This window comes from Xiphophorus couchianus, chromosome 20, assembly GCF_001444195.1.
Source record: "Xiphophorus couchianus chromosome 20, X_couchianus-1.0, whole genome shotgun sequence".
Lineage (NCBI taxonomy): Eukaryota > Metazoa > Chordata > Actinopteri > Cyprinodontiformes > Poeciliidae > Xiphophorus > Xiphophorus couchianus.
The window spans coordinates 20,255,012-20,275,851 of record NC_040247.1 but is presented as its reverse complement, the minus strand read 5'-3'; the positions used below and the strand labels follow the sequence as shown (position 1 = coordinate 20,275,851).

General features: G+C 41.0%; 1 protein-coding gene across 4 annotated transcripts in view; it reads left to right on the top strand.

The window, feature by feature from the left end:
* The window catches only part of srgap2 (SLIT-ROBO Rho GTPase activating protein 2), a 63,241-nt gene that overhangs the window by 21,758 nt on the left and 20,643 nt on the right, over nt 1-20,840 (top strand). For 3 of the 4 annotated variants that reach the window (XM_028002289.1, XM_028002290.1, XM_028002292.1), the window contains exons 2-3: nt 8,474-8,666; nt 17,421-17,583. In XM_028002289.1, coding sequence (XP_027858090.1) covers nt 8,474-8,666; nt 17,421-17,583 — 356 coding nt within the window. Of the gene's footprint in view, nt 1-7,293; nt 7,439-8,473; nt 8,667-17,420; nt 17,584-20,840 lie in introns of those variants that run through there. The other variant, XM_028002291.1, reaches the window with a different exon arrangement.

Below are 20,840 nucleotides of genomic sequence, written 5' to 3'. Positions count from 1 at the left end.
AAAGTTTGAAAAACTTTGATATGTTCCCATACAAATCTCTATTTTTCCATAATCATCCAGACCTAGAAAATGGATTCCATGCATTTCCTGACTATTACAAAACTGTGCAGGAAACCAAATATAAACTGCGTGACCTTTTGTGTAACCTATGAATACAGACCAAGATTTTACTGTAAACAAATTAGACACTCTTACTTGCAAACAAACCTCCTCTAATTTATTATTGGTTTGTTGAAAACCGTTTATTTCTAGTTCCTTCAGCAAACACACAAACCCCATCCCCCAGTGTCCTTTTCAAGACTGGGTTAGTAGAGCAGGCGGTTGCTAGTGTTTGTAAGATGAAAAAGAAAAGAGGTGGTTAACTTTTGATAAGCTGTATTTCATTATGCATGAAACTCCCAGCCCACCCCCACATCAAGTCCCTGCAGACCCTGCAACCCGTCTGCAACCATCCGAGATGGAGTCAGCGCACGCACGAGCCGATAAGAGCTGCTGGTGTCAGCGGGGGTAAAGGGCTTCTCAGAGAGACAGAGAGGGTGCTTCTAGATAGGCTTTAAGAGGTAATGTTGTGTCAGTGGAGAAATTAGCTGTTCGTCTTTCAGTGCTTAGTCAGATAGAGTATTGTTGCAGGTGTTTTTCTACAGTTAAGTGCAAATGTCAGATCATGTAGCAGAAGAAACCAGGCAGAGACAGAGATCCTTTATGACAAAATGAATGAGATACAAATTTTGATTGTTTTGTGTGTGTGTGTGTGTGTGCTGCAAATCAAACACCAACTTTGAGATCACTAGCCAGTTCAGATGTACAGTAAATATGTCCTTCAAATTATGTCTGTTTTTCTCTTGTTCATCTAGTTCTACTGAGTACCAGATGAGAAACGTTCTTGTTTACACCCTTTAGTGGTTTTATGCAAATGTGCAAAGTAAACTTGATTCTTCTTCCTTGAGAGAAGAATCAAGGCAGAAGTAGTGCTTCTTCCTTGAAGTAATGCTCCACAGAAAGGATTGCAAAGTGGATGATATGAATGTGAAAGTGTCAGATTCAAAAGTGATAGAGTGAAAATAAAGATTATATAGCAATATAGGTTAATGGTTTTGTTATGGATTTTTATAGCACTTTGTCTTCTGTCAGATAGTTACTAGAGGTGACATGTTGTGAAAATCTTGCATCATGTACCATGAATAGCAATGACTATCAAATTTAAGCTGTTTGCCTTTTTTCTCTTAAAACATGTCGCAGTCCAGTAAAGGGTTAATGAATTCCTGAACTGAACAGGGTGTGAAGTTGTGTGGAGGAATTTATCCCTGCTGAGGACCAGCCTGCACAGTAACTCCCCTCCTCCTCTCAAATGGCAGATCTGCTGGTCAAAACCAAGCTGGAAATAATCTAGGGTGATGGGAATTTAATTAGTTTTGTATTAAATGATTGGGATATTTTTCCCTCCTGCATTGCCTAAATTAGCTGTAATCTATAATCTGCAATTCCCCTCCACCTCTCCTTTCCAAATATTTTCACACTTCAGATAAAATCTCATCTTTCGGACAGATTTTTGATTGATTATTACTGATGTTCATCTATATAGTCTAACATACATTAACAGCATTACATTAAGCATACTGAAACTCCTCTTACAGCTGCCATAAGTTTGAATTAAAAGTAAAGTATATATGGTGGATTTTATGGTCACTAGTGGTATTATTCTTCTAAAATCTCTTGCTATACCTTTGAAGAACTCTTACTCGTCTTGAAATCAGCCTACATATTATCAAATCAAAGTTGAAAATGACAGAAATATTTCCAGAAACTATTATTTACTTGCCTGTTTTCCACTTTATTACTCCTCAGATGTATACAATTGCTTTGTGAACCTCTTATGGAGTTGAAAACTGACAAAGGGTCATGTTAAAGTGTTATAAAAAGGCGTAGGGGAAGCAAGGGGTCACACCATGAAAAAACAGGCTGAATGGATGCTGTAGAGAGTTTCAGATTCTCAAAGATGCTAATCCCTTTCTGGTGGAAATCTGAAGAAAATCTTATTGCCTCATCTATTTCATAATCCATTCTTTCCAGTGGGTACACTGTTTTATTGCATCATGTTTGCTTGACTTGGTGCTTTCACGCCATCCGAAGTGCATTCTTTGGCTGCCTGTTCTCCATTAGGAAGGAACTTTGGTCAAAAGTCCTAAAGTAACAGAGAGAGGTCTGTAACTTTTCCCATTTTATTACTGTGTGTTCTTTACTTATTGATGGCACCGCTCAGTTTTTTTTTTCTTCCCTGCCTCTCTCACTCTCCTCTGCTGCACTGCACGTTTTGCGCAGTGGTTTGGCTTCGACTGGCTTTTCCATGTCCTCCAGTTGCTAAGCTTGTTAATTTGCATCCATGAGACGACACTACTTTTCCTTTTGCGCCCCATGTGTGAGAAAGGAAATGCCAGCATAAGTTTAATGTGTATGTGTTTGTTTTTAGAGGAAACATCCCGGCCCAAGGAAAAACTTTGGTTGGAATCCTTCCATTCCTGCAATAGTTTTCCCTCCAAAACTTACTGTACCGTAACTCTATCTTTTCCTCTTCTCCGTCCATACTTGATGTGTGTGTGTGTCCGTCGGTGTGCACTCAAGTAGAGATGTCTGGAACCAATAGATTTCACCCTGATGAAGAGTCGTATTAGGAATCACTACTTGCAACCTGAGGCTCCAGAACCTGCCCATTTAAATTATCTGAAGAAAAACACAACCTGCAGACAGAGGCGCTCACTCATTTATCCCCGTTCAACCTGCAGACTCCTGGCCCAGTTTCCCCCTTCAGTCTGGTTTCAGAATGTACTGGTGACCTCCTTTGCTGCTTGTTATTTTGTTAGGGCATTTCATTTATAGCCGCTCACCTCAGTCGATCCCCCTCATCCTGTTCACCCCGTCATACGCACACACACGCACACACACACACTTCCTGCAGTTGTTTTAGTGTACCCCCCCTCCCCTCTTTTCACTCTACCGTGTGCTCCCTGCTGGCACTAAACCGGTCCGGCTGACTTCCTGTCTCTCTGTCCTCTCTTCCTGCATGTACAGGGATGAATGGCCATATTATTCACGCTGATGCAGGGCCCGCCCTCTTACTCACCCTTTACACTACTTTGTGTTTCTTTCTTCTTTTCTTTCTGCTTTTTTTCATTCTTTAGGGGACAATAGCATGAGCTCACTGTGGTACAACTGAAAACCATTCCCACTCCCCCCCCTCCTCTTCTCTTTTCCACAGCTCTGTAGTCTGTGCTGCAATATCAGCCCCCGGAGCAACAAAGACCAGGCCTTGCTGCATAAACACGCCGGGTATGCGAGCTCGCACTCGCTAAACCACAAAAGAAAGCAAGAAGAATGGCTAATGTTCCACCGTGCTTGTAGCTACATCACCTGGTCGGGTGTCTCTGATTTCTTGTGTGTGTGGCATTATGCTACAGCTGTCATTAGTTATTATCTGTCAAGGTTTTTGCTCACTTGCACTCAGAGTTGGCAGATACTTTTATAGCGTAATCTCAGTGGATTAGATCTTGGCTTCCCTAGATTATGCTGAGCTCGGTACCTGGAGGAAGAGTCGTGCAGTAAAATGGTGTTACAGTGACCTGTGGGAGCCAAAACTCACAACAGCGCTTTAGATAAATAAAGCGCTGTTAAATAAAGGAGTGCTTTAAATACTTCTACTCTCTAATGTCAGTGTTGGCTCGAAAAGGTGAAAACTGTTCACTTTATTTGGCCATTCAAACACTGTGCAAGATTCAAACTGCATTCCCTACTGTAAGTCTCAGGGCCAGCATAAAAAGGCAACTTGACAATGATTGCTTCATTCTAGCTTATATTCTGGAAATCACCTCATTGTTTCCTCGTGTAAAAATAGTCTTGCTAAAGCATTGATGGAGACATTTTAATGAAGGAAAAGAATGAAAGGAGCCAGAAAAATGCTCTCCTGGTACTGTGAAACTGTTCCAGTCTTACTGTAGCCAAGGTGGCAAACATTTCCTCTAATGTCTATTGATGCAAATTCCACCCATACTAAGGTTTGTACTGGAAGTGTTTTTCTGCCATCTAGTGGCTGGAGTTGTTACCAATTATGCCCAATTTTGGATTCTAAATACTATGTGTTTACATCTAAAGCATGTGCTATAAATGAACAATCTCTACTCAACATAGCATCGGCTTGAAAGCAAATAACCTCAATGATTCAAATATCTGTTTCCAAAATGTTAATTATCTCCTCAGCCCACTACTGAGTTCTCAACGAACCTAGCAATGACAGGTTAAATTATGTCACGAATATGCTAAACATTAACTGATTCTAGCCATTCAGAAGGGATGTAACACTTGGTCATACACAGCGGCGCCTATTTCCACAAAGCTCCTCATCGGAGCTGCAGTCTTCCAGCCGAGCTTCTGCTCCATGGAGCACCCCGTCCCCATGATTCGCTCCACCAGACTAGCGGCAGCAAGAATTATCAAACACCTGGTGGAGCTGCGAGTTTGCTGAGCCCGTCATGCAAACTCCTTCTCAGCCCAACCCTCCTGATACAAAGGTGGGGTGTCAGAGCAGGAGCTTCTTACAGAGAAAGAGGCCAAGTTAAAGGTGTCACGTTGCGATATCAAATTTATTTTAAGTTATTGATATGTATAATATTTTTCAACTGATGGTAAAAGTACCTTGATTTTGCTATAAAATGAAACTACGTGTCTGGAAAATACATAAATGTGCCTCAGAAATGCGTTGAACCCTTACTGAAATGACAAAAACGGAGACATGTCATTGGAGCGACATCAAATTTGCGGTTCGCTCCAGCTGCCTTTTAAATCAGCCGGCTTGTCTGTACTGCTGGGATATTGCTCCTCTGTTGTTTTTGCTCTGTCACATTTCCTCTGCAGCCAGTTCAAGCCATGGCTCAAACAGTCTTCACATGTAGTTGCAAACAGTTGCCGCATCTGTGTGTGTGTGTGTCTGCTGTGTTATGATGTGGTTATAAAGAAGTCACCTTGGGCTTCCAGGAGTTGTCTGGATGGGTGCTTTCAAACACGGTTTGCGTGTGTGAATTGCACAGAAGGGAGCGTGTGCTGCCCCTATGATGTTTTTTAATTGTGATGAGACCTCTGAGCAGCATGTTTGTCTCCTGTATGTAGGCCAGAGCCAGAGCAGAATCCAGGGCGACCGTCTCACCTGTCAGCTCCAGCCAAAGCAGCCTGAAGCTCCGGGCGTAATTTTGCTGCAAAACTAAACCCAGCCAAAAGACGTAATGTTGCAGGAAAATTATTTTTAGCCTTGGTGTTGTTCTTGCCAAAGAGGGATGGATGTCACATGACTGACTGTGTTGCAGCATTTTTTTTGCTTCCTTTTCTGGTTTATTTTTGCTATACCCTGGCCTTGCATCCACATAGTTGAACACGGCCACATGCGAGGGTCTGCTTTGCTTCGAGGCAACCCAGACAAACAGCCTCAGAGCCTCAGCCCTGCTTCCAAAATTAACTGCAGTCATCATCACCCTTGGTGGTAAAGTCACTCTGTTGTGGTTTGCTGTCTCCATCCATTATCTCCTTGTTTTCATCTTTATGCTCTGGATGGGACTAAGAAAACAAATCCAGGTTAATGACATGAATTTGCTCTATACCTACACAGGTTGTCAAAAAAAAAAAAGAAACAGGTGGCTGCAGTGAATATAAACAGGAAGATGACTGCCTTTTCTAAAGCTAAATGACTATCATCCTTTAAATGCAGTTCCTGCAGAGATAACTAGCTGTGTTCAAGCTAAATCCTCTTTCCCATTGGTCTGTTGCTCCTGGCTGAACGGAGTGAGTAATGTATGCACAACTCTCATGCAGACAGAGCTAGGCAGCCTGTAGCTTCAGCTGAGAGAGGAGGTGAGACACTGGAAGGCAAGGAGGGAGTAAAAGGGAAAGGAGAGCATCGGTAAAGTAGATTCCCAGAGCTCGATATTAAGACCTGCTCTCATCTGCCTGGAAAATGTGACTGGACTGGCTGGAGGAGGTGGAGGCGTCACATTCCGGTTCATCCCCACTGTGGACTCAGTCAGGATGATGGACATTACAGAGCAACAAAACAGCAACGAGTGTTATTACTCTTTCTTTTTCCTCATAATCTCTCACAAGTGTGTAAAAATATTATTTCACTCTTATTTCCACATGCTACAGCATTTTACTTTGCAAGTCAAGACACGGAACGATCAGGCCTTTTATTCTGGCCTGAGCAAATTATTAGTTTTCTTCAAAATCTGTCTTGCTGATTCCTGTGGAATGGCAGATTTTCTTTCCAAGAACTATGACTAACAGTATATCTAGCTTAGGAAATGAAACGGTGCATAATTTATGGTTCAGGCAAAATTTTAGTTGTATATCTTGGTGGAAGACTGACAACCTACTAATTTTTTGTGTATAGAAGTCAATTTCAAACTCAGTAAAAGTAACAGCTATAGTCATACTGCCAGTTTTTGGACTTGCAAACATCATTAATCAAAGATTAATGTTATTATCACAGGATGACTAATGCTTTCTGACCCAAAGACACACACACACACAAAAGGCTGATTGATGGGGAAGGCAAATAGTATTATTACATTATTTTACCTCAACAAAGAACAATAAACGTGCATCATTTATTGTTTATTAATATTTAATTTTTCAACCTGATGGGGCTGAGTGACTTAAAGCGAATGCATTGAATTTGAGAGTCCTCCTCCATATTTTCTTCAAGCAGTCCTTCCACTTGCTCTCTGCCCCCTGTTCCTGCTCTCCCTATTTTTTGGAGGGATTGTTTCCATCTGAAGCGTTGCGCGTGCGTTGTGTTGCTGTTGTCTTGAATGGGCTAATTACAAGGCCACCATCTCAAGGTATTGAAGCGGTGGAACTCTGACTCACTCCCCCATCATTGGCAGTGCTGCGCAATGAGTAAATTACACACAAACACATACATGAACAGACTGTGAGACAATAACACATGTTGTCAAAGCAAATCTTCACACCAGGCAATTAGCACAGACACCGGCAGTGCGTATGCATGCATGCATTTACTGTGAGCTTTGCTTGTTCTACTGTGCTACATCGTCATCGGTGGCTTTGTGGCCTTTTAAACAGCATAAAAATGACCGAATAGCCTCTGGGGGCGAGTGGCAGGACGTTAAGGTCCATGTCTATGGGGGCGTGAGAAAGCGAGAGAGAGATGGGAGGAGCGGCGTGGTCACAGACACATTTAGATATCCCACTTCTCTTTGTGGTAATGAGAAACTGCACTCTCAGCTGGTAAACACAAAAGCTGCATCACCACCGGCGTGACAGGCGGCTGGCTCCTCGGGTCCCTGCGAGTGTTTGTGTGGCTGAGTGTGAGTTGAATACTGCAGCGCAGCGAGGATGGAGGCCAAAACTGTCCGATTTCTCTACAGCCAGAGATGTAAAGGTAGGAGTGTGTGTATGTGTGTGTGTGTTTTTTTCCAACTCAAGAGAGGATTCATGCTTCTCACTGTTGGCAGACTGCGAAGGGAGCATAGCATTAATCTGTCAGCTGTCTGCATTGATTCAGTACATGTGTGTCAGTGCCAGTGCCCTTGATTTTATCCACGTAAATGCATGCGTTTTGCAGTGGTCTCTCTCCCCTGCAGTGGACAGCGCTCTCCAGGGGATGTTTGTGTTGCCAGTGATTGAATGTGGTTTCTGAGTGTGTCTGCACTGAGTGCTCTCTATTAATTTGAGGCCAGGAAGAGTGCAGGAGCGGGCAGAAGGGACGGAGGCAGGAGGAAAATGAAAAGTGATAAGCAGGGATAAATGGCTGCCTCTGGAGATGAAAGGGAATATCTGATCCCCTTCACACACACACACACACACACGCCAACACACGCACATAGGCAGTGTTGGCTGTAAACATGAAGATGCATACTCATGCTTGGGAGGTTCGTGCTTCATAAACCGGTGGGCGAGAGACAGATTTCCGCCAAGTCTTCCAGCTCCAGGTGTTTTTGATGTTGGATGTCTCACACGCTGTAATGAAAGCCCAGCTTTACCCTTTGTCATCAGTGCATTCCCTTGTTGTATAGGTAACAACATTACATTGACGAGTAAATAAACATTTATCTTAGAATATCAGGAAGCAAATGTTATATGCAGTTCTGTGGATCATGTGACTCTTCCTGTTCACCCAAATGTGTCAGATCGTCAAACAATCTCAGAGACTCCAAAAATGTACCTTTTGCTGAGATGTAGTCAAATTCCAGACTTCAGCCTGATTACGATGAATCATGAACAGGTTGTCCATGCTCCAAAACCATGCACATGTAACTCGGGTTATAAGTGCATGATATGAACATTTTGTTTGAACAACTGTAACAAAAGAAAAGCATAAGAAATCTTCAAGTACTTTGTGTGTGTGAAATAACACCTGCATTATATCTACCACAACAAAGCTAACTTCATACCCCTCTTCTTTGTGCCTTTGCAGAGGTCCGAGCCCAGTTGGTGGAGCAACTCAAGTGTTTGGACCAGCAGTGTGAGCTGAGGGTTCAGCTGCTTCAGGACCTGCAGGACTTCTTCAGGAAGAAGGCAGAGATTGAGATGGACTATAGCCGAAACCTGGAGAAGCTGGCTGAGAGGTTCCTCACAAAGACACGCAGCACCAAGGACCATCTACTCAAGTACGTACTCCAAGAGTCGATCAGTTAAGCACAAAGTTAAGCCGAGCTGCAGGTCGGTACTTTGCACATGTAGCTTTGTGGGGCCAAAAATAGCCAGTCTCCTTATTTAGCCTTTTTGAGCAACATAGTTTTTCACAGCCTGTTGGCTTCCTTCCTGAAAGAATAGAGAAGTAGAGGCAGCAGGCAAGGAAATGAAAGAAAAAAATTGCACAAAGAGAGGTGACAGATGTCCTAATTGTATTGTCGAATTTTTACCTAAATCACTCAATGCCTCCTACATAGATGTACTGAAGCAGTGCACGATTCACGTTTATTTCTTTTTGAACAAATTACGTCCTGTGAGAAAGGTCACATATGACAAAGGCAGAATCTGTTCCCAAAATTGTCCAGGTGGTGTTTCTGTGCTCTGTTTTGTAGCGTCTTGCCATGAAGGGAACCTTTGCTAAATAGGCCAGTCTTTTTCCCCATGGATGTTTTTTCTCTGTCAGTGACTTGTATTTCCATTTTTTTTCTCCTTCCATCAGCAGTAGACGATATAAAAGATGCACTCTGAAATTCCCTGGTTTAGGCAGCTCGGTTTATCTGGCAGCTTTTAATAGGAGAGAGCAGGCTGTTTCCCTGTGGGGAAGTGCTAGCTAATCATAAACCTCATGCACACACACACTTGGCAGAGCTACTGCAAATTAAGGAAGCTAGAGGTGACTTTTTTTTTACTGACATAACTGTACCTATTTGCATCTGTCTTCTCTGACTTTTAACCAGTGACAGGGATTAAAATGTCCTTTTTAGCCATCGTGTTAGTGGGCCTGCTCCACACAGCTAGGAGTTGTTTCTGTGATCTTTACGACCACGACATTTATTATGTTTTTTGGATGTCAAGACACATTTTGCTTTGTGCGAAACCAGACAGAGCAAGGCCCAGAGGAGCACAGCAGCTCATGCCAAAAAAGATCAACTGCCATAAACATATTCATAGTACCTGTAGGGCTCCTCTGTGGCACAGTTGTTACCGCTAGGACCGATATTGCAGCTTAGCAGGAAGGTTCTGGGTTTGAATCCCAGCTTGTGGCCTTTAGGAAAGGAGTTTGCATATTCTTCTCATGGAAGTGTAGGTTCTCTCTGGGTACTCTTGTTTCCTCCCATAGTCCAAAAACACAACTCACAGGTTTATTGGGTTTTCAAAATTACCCTTGGGAGTGAGTGTTCATGATCGTGTGTCTCTGTGTTGCCCTGTGATGGACTGGTGACCTGTCCCGAAGGGATTAGCAACCATATTAGAAATTCTACCTGGCGGTGTATGCTGAAATCTGTTACTGTTGGGGTTGTTCCTTTGAATGTCTTTCCCTCTTTTTGCTCAGTGAAAGCAGGAAAAGAAATTACCAGTATCTTTTAAAGTATGATTAAATGAATTTAACATGTGGTTTAGTAATAAAATTGCACCACCTAATGAAGCTGGTTTCTGGAAGTAACAGCTTTGATAATTGGTGAGAGGTACCTTAAGAGCAACATTTATGATTGTATGGCTGTCACCAGTTGGAATCCAGAAATGTTCACAGTTTCTTCAGCCTTCCTGTTGGCGTCTTGGCATCCTCTCTCACTGATGTCAGTCTAAACTTTTAATCAATTTTGGAGAAATGTGCAAGTTCTCTCATGTTCCCCTTTTTTTGTATTTTCTCCAGTTATCGGTGACCACCTTCACTTTTCTTTGGAGTGTACATGTAGCTGGAGTTTGTTTTCACCTTTTCTCTGACTGACACCTCTTTACAGTGTGAGCATAGTAGCGCCTGGGCTAAAGGGTGCATATTAGCAAATGTCAAGGAATTCCTACTTAGACAGCTGAACGTTAACTCTGTTTAACCAGATTCATAAGCTGATTAGAGGTGTGAATTCAAGAGAATGCTGAAACTGGACAAAATTGTGCGTCAGCCAGAAAGTAGTTGAAGCATGTACACATTTAATAAATGTGTACTATACAAGTGTTTGTATGTTTTTATATTTTTGTCATATTATGTTGCTTTTGAAAAGTTTTGAGAAGTACTGCACTTATGCTTTCTAAATTTGTCAAACAGCATTGGCACTACATTAAACTGACCCATGTTGGTAAAGCTGTTAAAACAAAGGCTGGAAGGCTAATCCTAACAGGTTTTAACTTTCAATGCCTGGAACAAGCTAGCTGCCATAAAAAAGCAGTGATCAAATAAAGCAGCAACCTGTTAATATATTCACTGTAGGCAGACAAAGTTTGAACTGTATCATGTATGTTCTTTACAGTATGATATATAAGTCTACTTGTGTGTTTTCAGTTGCTTTGTTTTGTTGTTTTCTGACCTTTGGGAGTAAAAAAATGCTAGCTTGTTTTGTAATGAACTCGTGTGAGATCTGAATGGAATAATGCTTATTGGGTCATTTAAAATTTGGAACTATATATAAGCATAGTGAAATACAAAAACAAATTCAGATTAAGTTTCATGTTATAATTCATGAAGAATAAAGGTGTGTTTTGCATTAAAAGTTTCTCTTGCTACACTTCAGTCTTAAACATGAAATCTTTGAACTGCATAATTCTCATTGAAATGTTAGGGGATAAAAGTTTCAGGCAAAAGGAGCGAAGTACAATTTTTTTATAGCGACTTTATGTGTTTAATTAAATAGAGGGACCTTTTGGATGGAAATGTGTAGATGTTGATTAATCACGGGTGCAGATTTGAAGGAGCCCAAGGTCTCTCTAATCATCACCGCAGTTTCATAAATCTGCCAATAATCATTCCATGGAGGCATGAACAGCTGTAAGTCATCAGTAAATGCTTACTCTTTCAAAAAATTATAATTTAGAGACCAGTTCCTCATTCTTTCTTTAGTCTTACATGGAATCAGTGGACACCTAAATAAGAGAAGTGAATGAGTAACTTGGAGACAGATTAGCTTTCTTCTATTGAAACCAACTTGCTTGTTGGTTGCTACAACATCTCTGCAGTTCATGCAACATAGTTAAAGTTTGCTTTGATGCTTGTTTGTAAACAAAACAGCTAAAAGAATTCATAGATTTCATTGAGAGTGATGCAAACTTTTTGGTGGCAGTGAAATAGTATTTGCCCCTTTTTCATTTATTCTGTTTTATTCATGTTTTTGCTACACTTAAATGTTTCAGATCATCAAATAAGATTTCATTTTTTAAAGGCTAAAGTTGTAAAACCAGACTGGCTCTATTTGAAAGAGCAATTGACCCATAAGCCCTAGCCTAGTAAGTAGTTGCACAACTATTGCGCCACACACAAGATGGCTGCCATCTGGTGTGTTTTTGCATCGCTATAAGGGAATTTTGGCCTTCGCTTTTTTCCAGAAATGTTTAAATTCACCCATTTACAAGCAGCATGTTAAAGGTTTTGCCGCAGCATCTTAATTAAATTTAAGCCCAGACTTTGACTACACCCCTTTAAAACTTTCAGTTGACTTGTTGGTATTTTTGTATCGCCACCTTGCTGCATGACCCAAGTGTGGTGTGCTAAAGTTCAGAAACTAATGGCTGGTTACTCTCCAGCATTTTCTGCTAGAGAGCAAATTTGTGGCTCCGTCAGTTATAAGAAGACCTCCAAGTACTAACTGACTGCAGAACAGTTCTGGATTATCACTCCACCACCATGTATGACTGTCGGAAAAAGCTGTTGTAGTTCTACACCTCAGGAAACAGGACACAGAAAAGGTCCCACTTTTTACTGGCCCGTCCACAGAATACAGTACTTACCAAAAAGTCTCGTGCATCATAAAGATGTGTTGTTCTTTTATATAGAAAGTGAGATAGGCCTTTATGGTGTTCTTGTTGAGGAAAGATTTTAATGTTGGCCCAGCCCCTCTCTTTTGTTGAATCATGAACTTTGACTTAAATTGAGAATAACATCTGAAGTTTTACATGTTGTTCTGAGTTGTGTTGTGACTTCCTGGACGAGCCATTATTGCGTCTTTGAGTAATTTGAAAGCCAAGCCACTCTTGGGAAGTTTTACCACTGTTCCATGTGTTCTTCATTTGAAGATTATTGCTTTCACTGTGGTCTGCTGGAGTCCCAAAGCTTTAGAAATGGCTTTATGACCTGTTCAAGACTGATATTATGTCAAAGGCTGTTGCACCTGCTTCATATTGTTATAATTTGGGGACATCGATTCTATGAATGAGGCAGAAATCAGACCTGGGTGGGCATGTGACATTGATTATTAGAATGTGTTTGATGTGAATCATGTCAGTGTGACAAAAAAGCTAAATCTGAAATATTTTACAAGGTGGCAAATCCCCTTTTCACATCATTGCATGCATATTGTTTTTTTTCCCTTTGGAGATTTTAAAGGACTTATCAAAAAACAGGAAACTTTTGCTGGAGTTTCTGACCGACCAGATGTTCCAAAGTGACTTCAAATCTTTTGAGAAAGGCCGGATCATTTGTCCCTTTCAGTTGCTTCATTTCCTGTTTTTATTTCCCATCCACCAATGACCTCCTCATTTGTCACCTTCCTCTTTTTTTTTTATCCTCCACTGTCGCTCAGTTTGTTTCTTAACCGTCTCAATATGCCAGAAACACATTTTTCTCTGCTGGGGGCAAACCCCTCATTCATGGTCCGTCTGATTCACAGGCACAGACTAAAAGGGATCAATAGGTTCTCTAAACGAAACCCAATTCCTACTTTGAGGACATTCACCCCCCCTGCCTAGCACACACCCTCCAGCTCTGATCAATATAAAGGCAGTTGAAGAGCATGTGTTGCATTTTGGGGAGGGGAAAGGAACAGCGGAAAAGAGAAGGGCAGTGGAACAGAATAAATACAGCCCCTCTGTTTGTTCACATGCTGTGGTCCATCTAGATGTCTTTAAGGAGAAAATATGAAGCCACTAATTACAAAGTGGTCAGTATTTATTCTTGTATTTATTTAGCTTCTCTCTACCTCCAACATCTGTGTATTTAACACTCTTCTTGCATCTGTTGCTGCTCTGTCAGAGTGCCATGATGGAATTTCAGCTATTTTCCGGTTGTGTGTGTGCGGGGGGGTGGGTGTGTGTGTGTGTATCTGGCTGTTTGAATCAAGGAGAGCGTGTGTGTCTGTGTGTGAGAGAGTTGCCTGTGGCTCATACACTCTCAACAGGCCAGGCGTCAATGGTGCTCCTAACAGTGTGGGGTGTGAGAGTTGTAAGTATGCTGATCCCATGGAGATCCCTGGTATGTGTGCTATTTGGCAGACTGCACAGCAGTGGCTGCAGGGATATATGGTTAAACCGTATGGTGTGCGTGTGAGTGTGAGTACCCCGATTGGTTCAGAGAGATGTTTTCTGAGAAGTTCCACTATAAAAACCCCACTTAGGCCAAATATTAGGCCAGTATCAATTGTCTATGTAACCAATACGTACATAGATTTAGAAGAACTGTTGTCATTGCTGTTTGAGCAAAAGTGGCCTAAATATTTTGTTTTGCATCTGCTATGCTTCTTTTGGTCTGGCCAGTGGCCTTTCCTGCCCGAAAAAGAAACCGCATATGTATAAATATAATAAGGCAGTCACTTAACATGATTCAACAAAGGACCTTGCACAGACAATGACAAAGCTCTCTTTAATCTGCGTTTAAAGAGAGCTTTAACTCTCATGCCTATTAAATAAGTCCTGTGAAAATAGGTAACTTCATTCAAGGTTTTAAGAAAGCATGGGTTACTGAAAGGTGAGCTTCAGTTAAAGTAAAGGACTGGGCACTTGATTTGGACATTTTGCATGTCTTGTACAGATCTACTGAACTGACTCGAACTTGTGCTCTAAAGACGGAAGACTTATTACAGATATACGCTTTAAAGACTTCAGATCTGACTTAGATTGCAAGCTAGCAACTTGAAGCTCATGAACAGTTTCTCAATTCATGCAATAAGTGATGAAATTAAGCTAATACATATGCCACAGTCTGGAGTTTTGACAAGATGTGACGCGGATCCCCGCCTCAGCATGTGTGGATTCACCTATTTGTGGATTTTGCTATGGAGTGTAACAGCAAATTCTTTTGAATATATGACTATTCAAAAAAAAAAATGCAGCTTGGGAAGCTGAAACACATTGGCAAAACGCTACTTGGCATGCCAGTCCAGGAGCGCCATTCATTTTCCTTTGCACTGATTAGCTGTACCCACAATAGCAGAGATAAGGAAAACAGTTGATGTTCTGCAGTAATGCCAGTTTCCACTGTGCATATTAATGCATATTTGATATTTCAACAATTAAAACAGGCAGCTATGAATGTTTTTAGAAGGGGTCGCAAGTATTTGCAGATTTTAGCTATTTATGGTCCCTAAATCCTGTGTGTACTTTGGGTCCGCTGTATGCTTGTGTAAAATGGAGACTTTTATTTATTTAACAGAAATGTTTACAACCTGCAGGTCATCAGTGGTTGTTAATAATCATAACACCTTGCTCTATATACAGAATGACTAGACTAAAAGAGGAAATATTAATAGTTGTTGCCCTATTGACACTGTGTATTTTCTTAAGTCCTTTTATTTTTATATTTCCAAGAGATAAATATGACATCACAATATCATTCTTTCTTGTTGAGTGAAATGTTCTAAAATTAAATTTTAGAGTAGGCTGTTATCGAAAGACTTGACATTCTCACAATGCAAATTTCAGGAAACTTTTTAGTCTTATTTAGATTTTCTTTTTTTTTTTTTTTTTTTTTTTTACAGTGGAAGGATTCATTTTAATGGCATTCAGAAAAGTTTCTTTCTCTACTTGCTGTGAGCTTCGGGTCACCCGGCTTCTTGTCTTGTCTGTGAAGTGGGTAGTATTTGAGTTGACTGGCATTGCTGCGGTGATCACTGGTGAGATAAGGGTGTCGTGTCACCAGCTTCTTGAAACAACAGAGGAACTGCGCTCTCGTCTTTATGTTGTGCAACCGGTGGAGACCAGACGAAAAGCTGCCCCGTTGAGGGAAGTGAACACACATGACTTTATGACACATGGAGGCTTTCAGCACTCTTTGGTTTTTACTGGGGGATTTTTTTTCTCCCTTTGTCATGCCACGGTTGTTATTATCACAGCCATTTGACCTGTGACATCATGTACCGCCCCGTCCCGTCCCCCCGGACACACCTCCTCACAGACAAAACCCCCAACTCAATACCCTTCAATCAAAGACTCTCTCTGTCTGTTTGACATTGCGTGTGCTACGGTCTCAGCTCTACTTTTCCTGAACTCCCTCCCACCCCCCCGTGTGTGTTGGTGTGTGTGATGTAAATGCCTTGCAGCTCTTGCTCTCTCTATCCAGCTAAAGCTGCCCTTAACGACACAAAGGCCGTCTTTCATCCACTTACACTCACTCATAATCCATTTTACCCACTAGATCATCCATGGATCACCCATTACTCGTACTGTACTCACACATGCACACGCACACACTCAAACAGCCTGGGTGAAAGCAGTTGCATTGTTGCATAAGCGAGCGATTACCTACTACCGTGGCATTACTCTAATGGCACCATGGCCACTTGAAACAACGTCAGTGCTGTAGTATTGAGCTATTATATGTTTCATAAAATAACTGTGAGTTTTTCTTTCTTTTCCCTCCCACTCTGATTTCTTAGAAACGGCAGCTGTGCTTTTTGCAGGGAGCGTTACCTCTTCCTGATGGCTTTTTCACCACGGCAGAGGCCTGTGTTTGGACTGGCTTTCGGTCTCTCTGTGGGTGTGCGTGTGTGTGTGTGAGTTCAAAAGAGAAACGATTGCTAGCTTTTGCTCTGATCTGTCTGGGATTTTGGTTCTGTTTCTGAGGTTGAGATTGTATGTTGCTGTGTGTGTGTGTTTAAACCTCACACACACAAAAAGCTGAACTTAGCAGCTGAGAGAGGAGCTTTAAACGACAACATTTTCAAATATTACTACTGAAATACACACTCCACGCAAGGTTTACTTTTTAATTGGCAGGTAATGTATTTTTAACGAAGTTATTGAGTCTTGTTTTTGTTGGTTTTAATATTTCTCATTATAGAGAATGTGTACTAAAATGGGGGGGAATCTATTCAATCCTTTGATCTGCCACCATTTTGTTTGTCTTTTGACGCTGGATGTGATTATCTGTTGGAGAACGCTCCTAACCATTGGAATGTGTTTGACTAATGACAGTCTGTGAATTAAATGTTGCATATTTAATCTTGTGAGTTCACCAGTGTGTCAGAGTCCCACTTTCAGACAACTAGGTCATTTTAGCTCATGAACAGCTTTGATCTAAGTCACCCCATTGCAGCTCCGGCCTCGCTGGAGGGTAACCTCCACCCCCAGCCTCAAGTTATGTGCAGCCTGTAACAGACTTTCTTTCATGACTTCTCTGAGTAAATTTCCCTGCAGCTTCCCTGTCCCTGCCGAAGAACAGCATGCCCACAGCATGGTGCCGCCACCACTGTGTTTCATATAGAGATCAGTCGTTCAGGATGATGTTCTGGGCTACTGGATGCTTTTTGTCTCATGTTTTCACACTCTTCCACTTGTTTGAAGTTTTCCTGGCGATAGCTGATTAATGTCAAATTAGATGTTGATCTTTGTCCCACCTCAAAATGGTGCACTTCTTTTTGGGGTTTTTTTTATCTCAAAAAAGACCAATAGTGCACGTTGAAGCTTGTGGTTGTAACTTGACGAAATGGAAACAAGTTGAAGAGAGTTTGAATACTTTTGCAAGGTGTATAAAAATAGACTCGTTGGTTTTAATGTTGCATGTCTGCCTGCCTGTGTGTGTGTGTTTACAGGAAGGAGCAGACCATCTCATCTCCGGTGAACTGCTGGAACCTGCTGCTGCTTCAGGTGAAGAGGGAGAGTCGGGACCACGCCACTTTGTCCGACCTCTACCTCAACAACATCATCCCACGGTTCGCGCAGATCAGCGAGGACTCGGGGCGCCTCTTCAAGAAGGTAATCCCACGCCTACACTCAGACACACACACAATGCATTTACGAGGAACTCAAGTGATGCAGAGATAGAGGGCCTAATAAATCCATGTCCTGTTTCAGGCATGTCCATCTGTCTCCCTTGCGTCTGCTTTTTGTCCTGACTTGATTTATTGACAGCTGAACCATAAGCCTGGGCAGTTTATAGTGTCTGGGTTTCATACAGGAGTCTGCATTTATCAAGCCTCTCCCCAGTCTGTGAGTTAAAACAGATAAGAATAGAGAATTGTAGTGGAAAAGCAGAAAAAGCACAGGAACAAGATAAAGATGGAGGGTGAGGGGGAGGCTAAGCATGATGAAGCAAATACCAGAGCGCAGTTCTCCCCTGGGAGACGGCTGTTCATCGCCAGGAAAGACATCTTAGACTATTTGTTCAGCAGGAGTCCCGCAGAGCGAGTGTTGCTGCGGGATGAGGTCATTTTTACCGAAAGTCGGAGCTTCACGAGATCCGGCTTTGGCTTGGATTTAAAATTACAATACATTTCAGGTTTTTATAGATTGGGTTGTTTTTTGGGGGGGTTTTTGGATGAAAGCAAAGAGGGCTGGAACTGGGCGTACCGCAATAGAGGAGAAGAATGTGGAGAATCTGAAACCCTCGCAGGTAGAGGAAGATAACTGTTTAGTACAAGTGTGGAGCGTGAAGGGAAGTTGTGTCTGCGTGTCTGGAATGTCGTGGCAGCGGCGGCCGATTTCCATCTTGATAGAAAGTCTTTAAATTGCATGTACACTCTGCTCCTGATACCAAAACAAAGCAACCAAAAACTGCATGTTTTTTATTTATTTATTTTTTTTAAACTTTTTTCCTCTCTGGATTTTAATGAGACGTCGTCAATTTTCTTTTTTGGGGTATTTTCCTTGTGCTGGCTGTTCTACTGAAGGGTTGATTTCATCTTGTCTGGTTCGTAAACAGCCTGCAAACATCACACACAATGCTCTAAAGTCTAATTAAGCGCATAACGAGTCCATTTATTATGTTTCCATTCAGTGGCAGTAGTACTAGCAATGCCAGAGGCTACTAAGGTCTCACCACAGCTCATATTTGACAAGGCAGTGTTGAAGGAGCTGAACAATGATGCCGTTTGACTGAAAGAAGTATTGAAATCAACTGTGCTGAACTCATCCACAACTATAAAAATCCCTCAACATTGAAGTTTTTTTTTTTTGTAAATTATCTTTTTTTTTCTAAGCCTTTCTCCAAACTGCAATATATTCAGTTTGGATATATTGCTACATAGAAATTGACCCAATATTAGGTTGGATACCATTACAAACATTACAAAGTACTGGATGCTTGGAGAAAAGAAATCAGACAAGAACAGTTCCAATACATCAACCTAGCCGATGTTACAGCTACAGTATGTTGCAATAACTAAAGTTGCATATAAAATTCAGATGAAGGACGCAGTCTCAAAATTATTCCATTTCGTATTTACAAGAATCATTCAGAATTAGAAAAACATCCTTTTAATTTTATAGCCTTTTATAAAAACATGATTCATGGCCTCCAGCTTCTGCCACCGTTCCTCCAAACTCTCTGCCAGTTCCTCATTTTGTAGAAGCCTTGATTCACTAGTTTTCTTAGGTTTGTGTGCTACACCCATTTTTGCTTTCAAATAAAAAAAAAAAAAGATTTTCAAAGAGTTAAAGTTAAGGAATTTTGGTGGCTATTTTAATATCTTCTAGGACTTCTTTTGAAAACAAGCCTGGGTGAAAATTAGGGACATTGTCATGAGTTTAACTTGTAACCTATTGTGGTTCAGTTCTTTTTATCTTATGCTTCTCCAAGCATACCGCTGATCCATAGATTTGAAAAGTTTTGTTTCATCGCTTCTCAGAATAGAATCTCAAAAGCTTTTTAGCTCATTTTTGTAGTTGTGAGCAAATTGGAGCTGATTTTTCGGTAACACTTTATTTGAAGGAGTGTGCATAAGATTAGCATGATACTGTCATAAACATGACACCTGTTTAGGAGTCTTCATGAATGTCTATGACTGTTGTCATGACGTGTCATTCAGTAAATAATGACATTTTTAGTGCAAAGTTGGCTGTTTTAAATGGACTTTTAATGCAACTTTTAGCACAACTTTGTTTAAAAGACAACAGTCATAAACATTCATAAAGACTCCTTCATGTTTATAATAGATGTTATGTGATGTTTGTGACAGTGTCATGTCAGTCTTATGCACACACCTTCAAATAAAGTGCATCAGTGGTGTTACAATAACTTCAGTCGTGCAAATTATTCTTCCAGCTACATCTCTAGGAACACCCATGACCTTTGCTGTCTTTTGGTGCCCCTTTTGTGCCTGGCAATTATATCTTTTCTGAACTTTTTAGACAATTCACTTGACTTACCATATTTCTAACATGCAATAAATCCTTACTGTCATTAGTCTATCTTTGTTACATCTGATAAGTCAAATGAAACTCTTGATTAATCACATCAGGCATGCGTGAGGCCACATTTGCAAATGCATGCTCCCTCCCACGAGGAATTGAAATGAGGTTCTTGAATAATTTTGAGACATTGAAAGTAACAGTTTGTGCTGGATTCAGATTAAACAGATTAGCCCTCTTCTTGGTAATCTTTGTATTTTAAACACATGAGCAGTTTTGAGTGAATCAATGTTTTCAAAACTGTTTTCAGCAAAATGTTTATTCTGGCACGCAGTCTCTCAAAACATTTCTTTACTCTTGGTATAAATCCTCTATGTGGCACGATATCATACATAATTAAGCTGTTTGTTTGCTATGAAAAGAAAATTGATGTCACAATATTTCCTGCTTTGATAAAGCTAAGTAACAGATCACTGACCCAGCTTTCTACAGCCGAAGATCAAACAGATCTGGGTCTTGTCAGTTTGACAGCTGAGATAGTTGATGTTGATTTAACTTTCATGTCAGCTCATTAAAGAAATCAACAAGAGTGCCTTCTTATGTCTACAGTAAATGCATTTGTTATTAATTTATTTATTGTTTTGAGGTCTTTCTCCATGGTGATGACAATGTTAAATGTTTTAAATAAGCCAAGCCAAATTTATTGATAAGTGCTTTGAAAACAGCACAACTGACCAAAAAGATGAAAAGATATCAGATATAAGCATTACATAGCAACAGATTAGCATTAGGCTCTCTTGTTCTGTTCAGTTTGTTCTCGGAAGCCAACGTTTACAATCTCCTGGTGAGAAAAACCAGCTGTAATGTCCACTGACGTTGAAATT